This window comes from Protopterus annectens, chromosome 5.part1 (assembly GCF_019279795.1).
Source record: "Protopterus annectens isolate FY-2018-M chromosome 5.part1, PAN1.0, whole genome shotgun sequence".
NCBI lineage: Eukaryota > Metazoa > Chordata > Ceratodontiformes > Protopteridae > Protopterus > Protopterus annectens.
The window spans coordinates 66641354-66658647 of NC_056736.1; the positions used below are offsets into that span (position 1 = coordinate 66641354).

The window sequence follows — 17294 nt, forward strand, 5'->3', positions numbered from 1 at the left end:
CAAATTTTTCTTGAAATTAATTATAGTGGTGATCTCTCTCAGATTTATGTTTGGGATGCATTAAAAGCATATTTATATGGTAAAATTATTTCATGCTGGAGGAACAGGTTCATAACCCAGAGACTGTCCATGCTCTGGAATAGATTTCCCGTACATGTCAAACAGAGCACCTTACTGGCTCTCTTCAAGAGAAATCTTGAGGAGTGGATGGGAAATAGAAAGTTCACCCCTGGGATCACTCCAGTGGCTGTACTTGATAGTGGCACTGGGAACCAACGTCAGGCAGCATGAAGCCAGGGCACTTCTATAGGCTAGGCTTGTAAAGGCTCCAGGGCCATTAGCCTAGTACACACCTATGAACCTATGGTATTCTTTTAAGAAACAGCAATGAGATAAGGAATAAACAAATTAGATAACTTAAAACTTGACTCTCAAAAAACAAATACAACTCATACAAAAGAGATGAGAGTTGAATGATAAATATTTGGAAATTCTAAATCATAAAACTAGGATTAATCTAGAAAGGATTCAGTTAGTTAATGTTTCTGTAAATCCTAAATCAGTACATATGTTGGCAAATAGAACCAAGATAATAAGCCTAATAATACTAAAGAAATCTTCTCCTCAAAAAAAAAAAAAAAAAGACAAGGGTTACTGATCTGGAAGATATTCTGGCTGAGTTGAAATCTTACTATAGTACTTAGAAATTCTTAAGAAATAACATTGAGGAAATTAACTGTTTCCTTATTAAATATAGACTATAAAATATTTGTCTATACATGCTAACAGGTTAAAATAATTTATTTCATCCTTAATTGATGATCAAACTGGTTTCATTTTGAATAGGAATTCCTCCGATAATAGGCATGCATCTGGAGCATTTCAAGCTGGGCCTCTGCTGAAAATAGGTTCTCCCCTAGTCAGACTTTCCCAGTCAACAAATATTAAAATAAAAATAATATTAAAAGTATATTAACTTTAATTGATTTTGCAAATAATACAAATGAAAAGTTAACATTAGTGAACTTGGACATTAACAGAGCCTTTGATTCTGTAAATAAGAATTATCTCATGTTAGTTTTAGAAGAGAATAATTTCTAGTAATTTCATTCATATTATTAAATTTCTTTGAGAATTCTTATGCATATGTGAAAATAGGTTCTTGTATTTCAGAATCAATTAACATTCTTAAAGGAACTAAACAAGGATGGTCCTCTCTTCCCCTTACTTTTTTACGTTAGTTATTGAGCCTTTTGCTAATTTAATTAGATCTTCACCACATATTAAGGCATTTCATTTAGGTAACAATTTAACATCTAATATCCAGTTATTTGCTGATGATATTTTGGTGACCCTGAATGACTATAATAACTCACTATCTGTTCCTTTTAAAGTCATGGAATTCCGTCAGGAAAAAAGCTAGCCTTTTCTTTAATAAAAATAAAACAAAAATCCTACAGATAAATTATAAATAATACTATAGATAGTAAATTGTTCAAGATAAATTGAATTATTTAGGTATAACTATTACGGATAATATCAATACAGTGATATCTATAAACTTTGACAATAGTTTGAATACTGTTAAACATCTTACAAATAAATGGAATAACCCTTTTTTTTATACAATGGATGAAAGACTACTATTGATTACAATGATTACCTTACCCAACATTTTATACTGTATTCTCCTCCTAAAAGTTGTATAAAAGAATTTATTTCTTTAATTTTACAATTTGTATGGCACTCATAAACCCAGGATAGCATTAAATCATCACACAAGAGATTGGTCTCTAGGCGGGTATTGGTCTGCCAGATCTAGAATTGTATTCTTTATCGTCTATTAAAACATTTGCTCTTTGAATTAACGATTCCTATCATGCTGTCTCCCGGATATGCAGCTAAGTGTAGAAGATTTAGGATCTTTGACTGGAGGTATGACAGGGAAGAAAGAGGCAGTTGAGAACATGTTTTTTTGGTAGTGTAGTGAGTTGGCAGACTTTAGGGATTCCCTGCGGACTGCTCTGTCGGGGATGCTGGATGAGCAGATTGGATTGACTGGGGAGATGATTTTTCTGAGCTATGACACAGAATAGGAATTGCCTAGACATAGTAAAGCCTTGCTGAGTCTAATTATGGTGGTTGCCAAAAAAGCAATTAGTAGAAAATGGAAAGCAAAGTCTATACCAACTTTACTAGTGAGTATAGTATCAGAGATAAAAAAAATCTGGAATTGGGATCTTTAGAAAAGGGAAGGAGCAAACTACATAGGAAAAAATGGGTATTGTGAAAATAATATATGAAGAGAAGGAACAAGGTTTGAAAGAAGGCAGGATTTGAATGAGCTGTATAATGCGTAACTGACAATGACTGGTTAGATTATAAGTGATGTATAATGTTTGCAACTACAGTTGTTTCACTGGTGTCTGTGATGCATAATGTTTGTAACAAAGTGGTGTCAGTTTGTTTTTCATTTATGTAAATGTAAGACTGCCTGTGTAATATGTGATAATTTAATAAAGATGTTTTTTGTTAAAAAAAATCCTATCCTGCTAAATGGAAAGATTTTCAAGATAGCCTATGTTCTCAAATAATTTGTTCCAAATTCCCAAATTCTTGTTTAATTTTAAACAATTCCTTGTTTATGTTATTAAAAAATGACTACTTATCAATGTAAATCTAAATGTTAATTCCTCCTGTGTCACTACTATAACTAATATCTTAAGAAATTTTATGTACAAAGAACAATCTATAAAGCATGTGTTTTCTTATTTTTCCAATACCATTCACTAAATAATATATCCACATTTAACTTACAGATTATGAGTACCTTTAAAGAGAATAATTTAATATGCTGGTTTCAGTTAATGGATAAAGGTACATTAGTTACTTATCATCATATATTAAATAAGTTTAACTTGGATAAAGATTTGTGGTTGCATGTTCAAAACTGCAGACAATTTATGGAAAATAGACATCTGATGTTGTCAATCTTCACGTAGTCCTTGACAGTGGGTACAGTTCCAAACCCTCGGAACCAACTTGGCCGTTATTCCAGTTCGTGTGTACCAAAAAAAACTCTCAAGCTCAGCTGTACACATAATGCTCCTCACCAAATTACCTCAGATTGAGTTTGCATAAAACAGTGACAGACAAGCACCACATTAAAAAGGAGAGGAATGAGAGACTTATCTGAATCCAGAAAGGAGGACCTCTGTCACCAAAACATCCGATCTACCCTAAGCAGAGTTGTCTACGTACATCTAATAAATGGAGAAAATACTCATCTTTGTTAGTATAATTGGAGAAGAAAACTGAAAGTTGAATAGTTTGGTTAAGGTTGGATTCAGAAACTACCTTAGGCAGACAAGAAGGATTAGTTCTCAAGGAGACCCTGTCTTTATGAAAAGTTATATAAGGAGGTTTACAGGTTAAGGCTTGAACCGCTGAAATTCTGCTGGTTGAGGTGACAGCCACCAAAAACAATGTTTTCCAAGAGAGGAATGTTAGATCATATTTGTCTTATGGTATGAAGGGGGATAAATTAAGGATTGGAGAACTAAATTTAGGTCCCAAGGAGCCAAGGTGCCAATGGCTCCTTGGCTCCTTATATGGGTGATTGAGCATCAAGGATCCCTTCAAAAAGGCTTTGTAAAGTTTATGGGACATCAAAGATGAACCATCCAGACCCGAGTGAAAATTGGATATCGCAGCTAGATGCACTTTAATGGTAGACGCTGAGGCCCCTGATTCAAAAAGTGATGTCAACAAGTTTAGAACCTTATGGACTGGAGCTTAACAAGGATCAGTATTAGATTTATTCATCCACAGAGAAAATTTGTGCCATTTGCTAAGGTGCAATTTTCTAGTGGAGGGTTTGTGACTAGCCAAAACAATTCATTGTGCTGATGAACTAAGAGAGGAATGCCTGGCAATCATGAGAACTGGAAAAGCCATGCGGTGAGATTTGAGGTTCTGCAGATTCAGGTGAACCAATCCATCCGGCTGGGACAACAGGTCTGTAGTTGGATTCAGGCTTAAGGGTTTCCAAACTAGGTGAGGCCAGAGAAAGGGAACCAGATTTGTTGAGGCCAGAATGGGGCAATATAAGTATTATCTTGATCTTTAACCTGACGTCTTTCCTTAATAACTGAGATATAAGAGGGACTGGGGGAATGCATAAAGTAGCCGACAGACAATTGTGGAGAAGAGCATCTCTCAGTGACTCCCCCGGAGGGGGGATCGGGGCAAAGTAGCTGCTGCACATGTTCAGAGGGGATGTAAATAGGTTGCAGCAAGGCTAGCCCCATTGGTGAAATATGCTTTCTGCCACAGACAGATTGTGAAATATCCTTTCTTCCACAGACGGATGGAGAGACCACCCATGAGGCATCAGAATACTTCTGCTTTATCTGTTTGCAATCACATTGGGGCTTCACGGAATGTGCATTGCGATGAGAAAGCGGTCAGATGAAATTGCCCATTGCCAAACTCTGAGAGCTTGTTGCCATGTTGTCTGTTTGGATTGCAGTCATCCCTGAGGGAAGGGCTAGGTTGGATGCTTGCAACACTAACAGCACTGCTGCCATCTCTAGAACACTGATATGCAAATTGGCCTCCAGAGGGGATCAAGTGCCTTGGACTGTATTTCCCAAATAATGAGAGTCTTTCTCCTACTGGTGAATCCAAGTTGTGTTTTAAAAGTTTGACTGAAAAAATCTCCAGTTAAGTTTGACAGAACTGAGAGTTTTGCTCCCCCTCCCCCCATTAGGTTCAAAAGTGCATAGCATTATGATCTCAAGCCCATAATCAGCAGGGTTCTCCAGCAGAGATTAGTTATGAAAAATTGAAGGAGGTATTTGGAGAGCCCAGCAAAAAATATTGCTGTTCCCTTTTCATTTTTTTTCTTACTGGTTACTTTCTCTTTGTTGTTCATGTCAGTGATATTTTTATGTTGTCTTCCCTCTGGTTTTTACTTCTCTCATTTTTTTTCCCCATTGTTTCTGCTCCTGGCTGTGGTCATGCAAGACCTCTGGTTTAGAAGTTGCATTTAAACAGCTGACTGACTGGTGTACTTGTATTACAAGGTTATGTCCTGTAGGCGATCAGCATACTGTTTAATTGTTGTTTTCAGTGAATCCTTTTTACTTGTTTAAAGAAAAACTGAGAGTCCAATATTTGCATCTTATAAATTGCCCTCAAAAATACATGATATAACAGTGCTGTGTCATGAAGAAATGTCTTATATAAAGCTTTGAATAATTTGCTAATTTCTTAAAGCTTTGAGAGTTGTATAACTTGACAAACCACTGATTTGTTATAATTAGACTACTGTATTGTATGTTTTCAAGTGCAGTCACATTCTATTGTATTTCTGTTTCCACAAAGCTACAAGGATAAATTATTTGTTCAACTTGAGATTTAGTGCGATTTTTATTAGTTGGTCTGAAAACATCATAAGCCTATAGTTCTAAATCAAAATAATAATGCTATAAAAAACAAAAGTATATTTGATATGTCTGCTTCAGATAGCAAAGCACCAGTCATTTCTTTCAGAAGTTTTTCATTAATTATGCCACAACTTCAAGGAAAATGTGTTTCATCTGTTCTGTGACAAAGCCTCTTTTCAGCTTAAACAGAAAATGTACAGTGACACATACTTCAGGCTTATTTTATGCAGTTGTAGTAATTCCTTATAGCAACACGTGTAAATAATGTACATTTTTGAAAAGCCCTTTTAAGGAGGTTAAACCAAGGTCCCATTTACCTGAGTTAGTGGTAGCTCAGGTGATGTAAAAGATCCCATGGCACTTACTGAAAAGAGTAGGGGAAGTTCTGTGGTGCCCTGCCCAAATTTTCCCTAGTCAGTATGAACACTAGCTTGGGTCTCCCCTGAAAAGAGGCCATTGGCCTAATTTAACTAACCTTGTCAACAAAGTGTCAGTAAAAATAAAATAAAGGCAAATTGTATTGCACTATATCTTCATTGTACTAGTACTGCTTGTTATAAATGCTCCATTTGCCTGTTTGCTCAACTCATGGCTAAAAAGAGTCCGTGGAACCAGCCCACCTACTCAGTCATCATAAATAAAAAAATAAATTAATAGTACTAAAATCTTTAAAAGTGTAGTAGATAAAGGGCATACAAGCCATCTGTCATCACAATATATATATATAACACCAGCTAAAAGCATCTTATGGTAAATGCAGTACTTATGTTGTCGAAGTATGATTGCCCCAAAGAGTTAAATGTAATAACTGACCGAGCAAATATAACACAAATTAGTGTTTGTATGCAGTGCCCATGTGATGGCATATTAATCTAGACATTTGTAATTTAAAGGTACTGTAACATGTGTCTGAACTGTAATTTGTGGGGGGGGGGGGGTTAATCCATTTACAACAACATACTTGTGTTATAGCTTTCCAGAATGGCTCAGTATGCATAAAAGCTGCATGTGTATAAAGCCAAATCCTAATGCCTGGTGTAGTTCAAAAGATCTCATTTCACACTGTGTGAAAGGGTACTTAATGACATCTGTCATTATTGAAAGCATCACCATTTTTGAACAAGGCAACATTTTTGCTATGGCCACCTCCTTAGGAGTTCATCCTACATTATGCTATGTCCACCTCCTTAGGAGTTCATCCTACATTCTTTCGGCTGCCAGGGACCCTATTTCTTGGTGTTGGTGCCAGTTAGTTACCAAGGATTTTTATCTATTTGTACGGCTAGGATACAGAAGAGAGTAAGGAATGGTGAAGCTCAGCTAGTCTGTTTGCAAGAGATAAAACTTAGTGATTTGTTCACTAAAAAGAGCTTACCTTGCCACCACAAGGTGTGTAAAACAAATTACTGAACTTTTGCCCCATCAGCGAATGTTTCTATTGCTCCTTTTCCTAACCTTTTTTTTTAAATACCTCTTTTCCCCATGATTTTGCTACTGAGGCTAAAATGTAAACTTCAACTTCAGTGACATGAACTTAGGGAAAGCATGCACGCATGCATCCATAGGCTTTAATGGCCGCATCACCTCAAATGTGCAGAGATCCATCCATTAAAGCCTGTGGACGCACCTCACTTTATCGCCTCAGTTGATTTCACTGAGGGATACCTTAATTTATTTTGGCATTGCTTTCATTTAAAAAAATAAAGTTTACAAAGCTTTTTTATTAAAAACTGATCAAATAAATAAGGAATAAAAGTAATATAAGCGCATTGCAGCACTTAAAATGCCGCAATGTACTTATGAATAGGGACAGGTCACTAAAAGCACAGAAAGCTCACAAATTCAGTTCAATTCTAGGAATTTTAGAATGGCCTTTGCCAGTCATAAATCAAGAAGTGGAAAGAGAAAAGTGCTTCTAATGTTTCACAACTTCCTGGAATTGATGGTGCACTAAGTTATTGAATATGGAAAAGGGGGATGGCTTATTTAGAAGGGGCACATTAACAGAGAAAACTTTGTAATAGGAATATATATGCCCCCAAGTGAGGATGATAAAACATTTTCTGTTCATTTTCGAGTGTTTGGCAAGGGCCATCAATCCAACCCACTTTTGTATCATAGCAGGGGATTTTAATCTGGCTCGCAGTAAATATACTGATAGGCTGTATAGGAAGGAGGCGTAAGATAGGATGAGTCAGACAACTGTGATGAACTGGATGTCATCTCATGAAAGGATAGATATATGGAGAGAGGTAAACCTTGAGAATGTAGTCCCAACCTTCTCCATAAACTATGTGCTGTAAGGATAGACTTTATCCCTGCACATAAGCCTTTTAGATATAAAATCCATACTTCTATAATTCACGAGTTGGGACTTTTTGAACATGTACCACTCACATTAATAATCAACTTAAAGTGGGTCATTCATTAGATTAGGAATTGGAGGTGGACATATTTTAGGTGTAGCACAGGGATCAAGAAGAGCTTAGGTCCATTGTTATGGATGTTCTTGTGAGAAATAAATAGCTCCAAAATCTCCTCTAGTAGACTGTGGAGGGAGGGTTATAAGTCTGCCATATGTGGAGACATTTTGGAAAAATAGGGGACTAGGAGAAATGAAAAAGTATGCTAGATCTAAAGACTGGAGAGTTTAAGGAAGTACAGAATACCATTAAGGTAGGGGGCTCCAAGCATTTACTGGAATTTGGAAATGTTGGCATCCACTCAAATCGGCTTACTAGAACTTTCCAAGGCAGAAACACAATTTTTGAGGAAGCGGCTGTTTTGATGGCTAAAAGATAAGGTAGACCCCGAGGTGCATAACCTGTTTTTTTAAGCAGAGGACCTCATGCCTGTCTTTGCCTGTGATCCCCCCCAGTCAGGAGACGTTGTTAGTAGTGACACTGACCTTGGGAAAACTTTCCGCAGCTTCTATGGTCCCATTTCCAAAACACTCCAAGTGACTTAGTCCAGTGTAAGACTGCTTTATGGGTAGGCCTTACACAGGGGTAAGTCATTAATTATGACAGCAAGTCTGTTGGAATCAGTTCCTGCATATCTTTGTGCAGCCAAGTTCTGGAGGGTAGGGCTTCTGTGGAGCTTTGTACCAGCACATGGAAATTCAGTCAGTTTATCTGGGAGTAGCATACCTCTCATCTGTCCAGATTTTTGCCTCATATTTTTGGTCTGCTCCTCAGAAAATTTGTACCTTTCTGGCAAATCATGGAAGATTGAAGTCACTAAATTATGATATACATTTCAGTTTCCGACTTCATATCTTTCAGAAAATGCAGGCTAACACAAATCCTGTTATTCTGTCACCTTAGCTCAATATTTAAAATATGTCTCTATTTTGGATCTTTCTCCCATATTATTTTAGGCTTTGTCCAAATTTTTTTGTGCAAAGAGGTTGAGGAGTGTGGATTTGAATAAATCCATTACATTTACTGTAGTTGCTAGGGCAATCTCTAAAATGAAATCAATTAAAGCTATAGCCATCAGTGGCTTTTCAGCAGAATTCTACAGATGGAGGAAGTTGTATGGCATGGATTTGCATGAGTTTTTAATTTTGCTAATTTTTCTAAAGGCTTGCAGCCTGGGTACAAGCAGGCAATTATTATGCTTATCCCTATGCTTAAAAACAGAATACCTCCCTTGGGAGATTTCTGACCAATTTATCTTATTAACCTGTATTTATTTGTTTATATATCTTGACAAAAATATTAGCCCTGAGACTGGATGCTCTCTTCTCAAAGCTAATTCAAAAAGGACAGAATGGATTTGTGAATGGAAGAGATATTTTGGGTAAGGGGAGGGATCTTGCTTTCCTGTACAATTATGACCAGTCTCAGTACAGAGTACGATTAGTCCTCTGACATAAACAAGGCATTCCGATACAACAGGTTGGGATTTTCTCTTTAATGTTGTTGAGTATTGAAGCTGTGGGGTTATGTTTCTGAATTGTATAAGAAATCTTGGCATGTACCTTTTCTGGAGTGTTCATTAACAGTGAGTTATCAGAACCAGGAGCTGTAGCAGAGGAACTTGGTAGGGTTGTCCCTGTCTCTTGGGCTTTTGTGTTAGTGATGGTGGAACACTGACCTGGATGGAACAGTTAACTCTTTTCCACTGTTTGCTGACAACTGTGTCTTGATGAGTAGCAACCTGCTTAATGCACTTGGCAAGGTTTAGACATTTTTAGCTTGTTCACTGAGGTTTTGGGTCTGGTTTGCAATGTCTCCAAATCACCCAGTTAAACTGTCAGGTAATTCTGATAGCTGCAGACATCTAAATGTGTAGGTTTAACAATAGGTAATACTATCATAAGCACAGTGGACAATACTCTCATGGACTTGGTGGGAAAAGTGTGAAATGTGTTACTTAAATTTGATCATTTTAACACATTTACGGGGAAAGTCAGACATTACAAGTGATGGTTATGCCTTACGGTCTTGTATGTAGGTGGAAATAACCCAGTTTCAGTACAATGCACTAGTTTGGAGTTAATACAAGAGCTAATAAAAATACCTTTCCATTAGGAGAGAACAGGAGGAGGATTTTCTGATTCTTTAGCATGTATTCAAAAGTATTCTGGAAAACTGGGACTTCTGTAACAAGCAGAACATGTGGTCACTTAAAAGTTAGATCAGTATATACAAGGAATGTAGAGTGAGGAGACAGACAGTATGAGTCAGGGAGCACTCCCGGGGCTACCCTACCTCTCTGTCGGGAATAGCTCGGCATTTCCCAACTGTCTCTGAGTTCAATAAGCTCTTCTTAGGTATTCATAAAAACACTCAGAATAAAAGGAGTCGAAGCCAATGCTGCCCCATGACTATCTTAGCAACTAAAACCTCATGAAACCGAGAGGCAAAGCATGGAAGGTCTAGAAAAAGAATAAAAAAGCTCCCACTTCACTAGCTTATAAGCAACTAAAAACCTAACAAAATAATTTACCACTGAAGATAAACCTACTAGTACCCCCCCCCCAACTATTAACAGGAAGCAGGTTCTGACCTGACACACTAAGGCCAAAAACACAGCCTCAGTGGACTCCAGATGTATCCTGGAATACCTCCTAAATAACTCTGTAACATGAGAATGGAGGACTGCAGCAGTGATCCCTCTTCACAATGGTGGACTCTCAGTCAACCCCAGAAACTACAGACTGACTAGTCTAATACACAAAGCCATGGAACAAATTATCATGGAAATGGTCAGCAGAGATATAGACAGCCTTCAGACACTGGACCCAACCTAGTTTGACTTTTTCAAGGGAAGATCATGCATACCTAAGCCTGGTGAACTTCTTTGAGAGGGTCACCAGGGGAGTAGATAAGGGTGGGGGAAACCGTGCTTATTACCGACTTGGAAGTGGCAAAGGCTTTCAATACAATAACCCACTTAGGTATTTCATTGAACTGTGCTTAAACCCTACATAACTCGCTGGATTGCCAGGTGGCTGACAGACAGGACCCAGGAAGTCAGGACTGGTGATACCACCTTCAGTAAGAGACCAGTCACCAGTAAGGTACCTCAAGGCTCCGTGCTGGGACCACTGCTGTTTGGCATCTACTACTAGGAGGTAAAGGGTAATGTCAAGAGCCTTTGCCTGATCAAGTTCACAGATAACTGCAAATTGAGAGCTATCATAGATTCCTCACATGACACAAGCATCTTACAAGAGGGTCTGACACAGAAAAATGACTGGTGCCAAAGTCACGGAAACTGCTACCCAAGCTAATTACTCCATCGATAAGACACTCCTAAGAGTTGACCGACAAGTGGCCAAGGTAGTAAGAAAATCATTCTATGTCACCCAACTTACAAGTAAGGACATGGATTCCAGTTTAATGGAAGTCGTAATGCCACTTTATTCAGCTGGTATCCATCCCATGACTGAGTATAATGCCACCTTCGGCAAGTACCTGATTAGATATATGCACCATCTGGAACACCCAGAAAGGTTCCTTTCCAAGAGAATCCAGGGTATAAACACATTGCCCTATATGAATTGACTTAAATACCTACCTGTATACTGTGTCTCTTGCAGGTTAGTGAGAGTTAATCTGTGGCTGGCATACAAGGCATCCTCAGATCCAGCTCTGATGGAGCTTTTGCACCTCCACAAAATGAACAACATCAGAACCACTAGATTCAAGGATTTATATTTTGCTTGTCACATAAAGACATGTTGATGAGACAAATATGTATCTCAGAGAAATCCCCAAGCTCTGGAACATGCTTCTCATCCATGTGAAGCAGAGTCCATTCCTAACCCGATTTAAGCATAACCTTGTCCAATAGACAGGAAATCAGAAATTCACTCCAGGTCTGCCTCCCATGTTTCTGATAGACAGAGGCAGACAGTAATGCTCAAACTAACATACCCCACACACACACACATATATATATATATATATATATATATATATATATATATATATATATATATATATATATAAATAACCTCTAGAAATTTACTAAATTATATGCCCCCCTCATAATAAACATCCATTATATATAGGGGCACAATGGGGTTAGATTGCTTAGCTGACTTATAAAGGCCCTGGTGGTGGTTGGCCTTGTATACAACTATAAGCCCGTGATAACAACATCTATTAATCAACTAGAAAAAACATGCATACTAATAATCCCAAACTGTTCCAAGCCTCCATCAATAAATTCTTAAATGTATGACAAGATACACAACCATCATGAAGCACAGAAACAAAATGATACCTTTGCCAACCAATTCATTAACCATTTTATAGAGTGTACAGTCATTAAACAACCAGATGGCTAATCTTGAGATCCTAACTCAAATAACCTCCTTAAACACTTCTCTTTCCAACCACTTCGTACAGATAACATAAAAAATACCTCAAAAAATTAAAGCCTAATATACCTGTCCCTGACAATTTACCTGCCGAATGTCTTAAAATAGCATCAGAGGCTATTGTATATCCAGTTTTATTCACAATAAATTGATCCATATCTGAAAAGTGCCCTCACTATGAAAAAAAAATCTTTCATTATTCCACTGCACAAGGATGAAAGCAATACAGATCTTTCAAACAATAGGCTTATCTCCCCAGCAAAAATGTTAGAAAAATGTATTCATATGCAACTTCTTGACTGTCTAATAAATAACCAAAATTTCTCTTATTCCCAACATGGCTTCTGTCTTCATCACAGCACAACTACTGCTTCGGTGAATTTTGTTAATAGTGGCAACACTCATAAAAATGCCAGAATCTTAGTCTCCACCATCTTCCTATATTTATTAGAAGCTTTTGATACTGTTTCCCCACCAGAAGCTCTTACATAAACTCTCATCGTTGGGGCTCACCAACTCATCACTGTGATGGTTCTATTACTGCTTCTCACACAGAGCACAAGCAGTGAAAGTGAAAATGATTTCTCCACCTTCTTGCCTGTACCTCTTGGTGTTGCACAAGGATCTATACTAGGTCCCATACTTTTCAACATATTCATCACTGCTACAAAAAATGCTACCCCTAGTTCAATAACATCAATCTGCTCCACGAAATCTCTCTCTGAACACCAAGACACTTGCACAACAATACCTTTTATTGATTAAAACATGGATAACTAATTCACAACTACTACTAAACCCACCAAAAGCTACATTGTTGCTCTTTACCCCAAAATAACAGTATTGCCTATTTTCTCTGCCAGCAACAACATGATAGTACAAGTAAACCACACAGAGTTTGACCACCCTGTATCACATGGTTACAAAAAGCTCATCAAAAATTAGGTACATTACATAAAGTAAAAACTTATCTTGCTAAAATAGCCTGAAGACACACAGCCTCTATTTGCTTACTGACATCTCTCCTTTATGCTGCCCCAGTCTTCACTAACCTTCAAGTCTTGCAACTGCCCAAACTTGAGCAATGTTTTAAAACAGCCAAATGTACAAGCTCTTGTGTGTAAAGGGCTGCATTTAATGTTCTTTGAGTAATAATAAGATAGCTTACAAGACCAGTAATTGATATCAGTAGCACATTGCAATAGATGTTCGAGAAATAAAGTTCTTTTCACCAGTTATACCAGACTCCATAAATTAGAAGATAATAGCATAAGCGGTGGGTCTGTACACTATATTATTTCCTGTCATGTACAAGATAAATGTTAAAGATCAGACATAAAGTACTTGCTAGTAATGTACTTCTCTCTCTCTCTCTCTCACACACACACACACACACACACACACACACACACACACACACACACACACGTGTGAGTGAAGTGCCTTGTAGAATATTCTACTTGTTTGTCATTGGGCTCCTTCTCCTCCTTTGGCTACACACAGCACCTGAAACTAGCCCTATGCTGATGGTGGTCTGATACTTGGGTGAAGTTAGTGTTATTGACTTGCCTGTCCAGGTTCTTTCTTCCGAAGTCCACTTAGTGTAGTTTCATGTGTACAGAAGAGCACATGACTATGCAAACTTCAGCACTTGTATTTACCCAGGATCCTTTAGCATCGAGTCCACAGTTGTGCTGCCATCTAACAGTCGCTATGTGATGACTGCCAAGCAAGGCATCTGACCTCCCTCACTTTTATAGATCTTTTTTTCACTCCTATTTCCTAATGTGTGCCGCCAGTGAACCAGCTAATATATACATTATAAATCCAAAACTGGCAGACTTTTTACTTTTGCCTTTTTGCATCACACTGACAAAAGAATAGGTATAGAATTAGAATGACATTTTGCCTGTCCTTTAGAGTTATCTGACCACATACATCTAAGCATTATTTACTGCAGAGCAAGTTCCCATATTTTAAAGAAAATGCATGAAACCTTTGCTAATAAAGCAGATACGAATGTTGTAAAATATTTAGTATTCACACATTTTCTTGCAAATTACTTTGAAGTTTCAGGATTATTTAATATTTATACTAAGCTGCTTTGCCTTGACCCTCTTTCTCAGATGTATAATAGAGTATGGCTGGAGAAAAACCTTCTCAAAATGGAAAGATGTGTAGTAGTACAGAAGCAAACATATTTGCAGATAGAGCTAATGAGAGCTGAGAGAAGAAAGTAAACACGGTGCAGGAAAAGGGGAAGAATTTAGTCAAAATTAAAATCAGTGATAAATGAAAGGACGGAAGAAAGGCTGTTCAGTGGTTCCAGAATGCCATGTTAGGCCATAGCGAACATGTCATTCTAAGGAGGGACAGAAGTAATATGATTTGAGCAGATTAAGGCTTGCCTACAAGTGCTTCTCCCATTCTGAATGTAACAAAAAAAAGTTTTCAATGTATGTTATAAAGATGTTTCTGGCAATCCAAAGCCAGCAGTTAAACTGAATGCAGACTGTGGTGCTGTTAATTTATTTTTAAATTCTGATTGTCTCCTGCTTCTGTAGATGTTTTGAGTGAGGGCATTCATTTTCTGCCTCGCAGCCAAAAGGTGACCATACTCCTGAAATTTGCTGAGATTGTCCAGGCAGCTCTGTAAAATACTCATCCATCACTGCAAGCCCCTGGTCACAGAATGACAGTGCAGTAAATATCTTCAGCAGCCGCCTTTTAATGTACAAGCTGTTTTCAGTAGGAATTTTCAGTGCTCACATAAAACACGCTGTCATGAGTGACTGCCTGTACTCCAAAGTCATTACTGTTTGGATGATAGAGAATCCTTCAAGAAAATACTGAAAAAGTTTAAATGTCATGTCAAGTTTGTTGAAACCATTTCAAGCCCCTGTTCAAGGTTACATGCATACTGAGCAGCCCTGTTTAAAAAAAAACTTTGAGATCTGTTAAGAGGGATCATTCACAGCCATTGCTTAGTATCTGTGAGACAACAGATAAAAAGAGAAAAATAATTCTGTCTGATGCTTTTTGAGAAAGTCAGTCAGTCAGGCCTACTTAATCACCAGCTACTGCAACACTGAATGTTATAACCTGTGTGATAAGCCGTGTGTGCCGTCACTTACCAGAGACTTGCAAAGAAGGGAGGACAATACATGTTCTTTGAGAAGTAAAAAGCATTGTTTGTTCAGTTTAATTTTGCCTGCTAATAAAAACATCTGATGTATTCTAGTTTATGCTGTCATTTGAATCAAGTTTGGTAGTACTAAATATGGTATATAGTAATGGGATGAATTGATAACACTTGGCTACCTTGTTATGAAAATTCAAATGGGTATACTGAAAATGCATTACTTTATGTTCACAGTATTTTCTTCTTGGTTTGATTTTGCTAGAAGAAACATGAATTTAACAGACCTGTCTCTTTAGTCTTAGTTATAGTTTTAGCTTATCCTTCATTCTTTCAGTTCTTTGTTCATTTGCAGTGCTGTTTGATTAGCCCCACCTTGTCGTTTCACTGCTATTAGGAATTCTTTCAGCTTTCTTCACCTTTGCTGTTTGCATATTGATTTCCTGCAATATATCTGCTTTGGTATGGCACATTTGAAAGCAGCACAGCTCCTGTTTAATAATTTGATGAGATTGTCTTTCTTCCCCACTGCAGAAAACCAGAAGGCACAGCTAGAAAGGTCGCGTTCACGCCAGAATATCAATTTCAACTCGACAAGAGCTCCAATTGCCAAGGATGTTAATTACGACGTGGAAGCTCATTCATCTACAGCACAGAGCAAGGCTGTCAAGAAGAGGGAGGACCATACAACACAAGGCAGCAGGGCAAAGGAAATGGAACCTGTTGGTTCTGCTTCTAACGGGGAGCCCATTTCTGAAGTGGAGACACTTCTGGCAAGACTGCGAGCATTGTGAAGTCCATTAAAAATACATGTTACAGCCCCAATATTTGTTGCTTCATCAAGTGATAATATAAAGGCTCATAACTGCTCCACCTTTCCAAGTAATACCAAGAACAATAAAACACTATACATTTCATTTTTTTGTCATCCATCCTAACAGATGCTGTATATGCAGAACAGGAAATACATTAGCAGCTGTTACTGGCTTGTTAATTATTTCTGTTCCTCTTTGCATTTTGAATGTCTTACTGTAGATTGAAAGTGTATTGTGAAGTATTACAAACCTTATTCTGCTGTCTGCTTATGACCTCAGTGCAGTGTTGCAAGCCAAAACTTTTAACACTAGTGCTCGCCATACAGAGTATTTTTTTTTCTTCTGGATTTAATACTGATGGCAAAATATATTTTGGGTACTTGTCACTCAGCTTTCTTCAAAGCATTTATATAATCTGTATTTTATTACGTGTCTCTTGACAGTATTATTTATGATGACACTGTATTTATAGTAAGCACATTGTACAAGCTATTTGAACCAAAGCCATCTTAAAATTTAGCTAACATATTTAATATATGAAAAAAATTACCTTAAAATATGCACTTGTAATGTAGCTGAATATGCTACATGTTACTCAGTAAAGCAGCATTGTTACATGCATCCTGTAATAAGATGCATTAGAGCTGTATGGGTTCCTTATCTATGCAAGACATTTTTCTAAAATAATACTACTTTGTATATAATAAATGCTTTGTATATCAAATGTACAATTCCTTTTCTGTCTTTGTTGCAGTGGAGATTTATTTTTGGTAATTATCTGTCAATTTGTCATTTGTTTATATGACTTGCTACCAGCAGTTCCCACCACAGGAAACGCAAACCTTTGCAGTGTATTATTAACTACCCGAGTAACTTTTTGTTTCATTATCATCATGCGAATGAACACATAATTGCAAATAAGCAAATTTTTTTTGAAATGTAAAACTTCCCTGTTGGGTTCCAAGAAATGTATTTTGCAGGAGGGTATAGAATTAGATGTAGCTCTGCAAAGAGAATTGCTAGTTAATTGTAATAATTGCACATTCTCTAAG

At 37.4% G+C, this 17294-nt stretch overlaps 1 protein-coding gene across 3 annotated transcripts in view; it reads left to right on the plus strand.

Annotated features, from left to right (window-relative positions):
* The window catches only part of DIAPH3 (diaphanous related formin 3), a 4946160-nt gene extending 4929190 nt beyond the window's left edge, over window positions 1-16970 (plus strand). For all 3 annotated transcript variants that reach the window (XM_044072887.1, XM_044072888.1, XM_044072889.1), the window contains one exon: window positions 15962-16970. In XM_044072887.1, the coding sequence (XP_043928822.1) occupies window positions 15962-16221 (260 nt within the window). In that variant the 3' untranslated portion in view covers window positions 16222-16970. The remainder of the gene's footprint in view (window positions 1-15961) is intronic.
* Window positions 16971-17294: the final 324 nt, after the last annotated feature.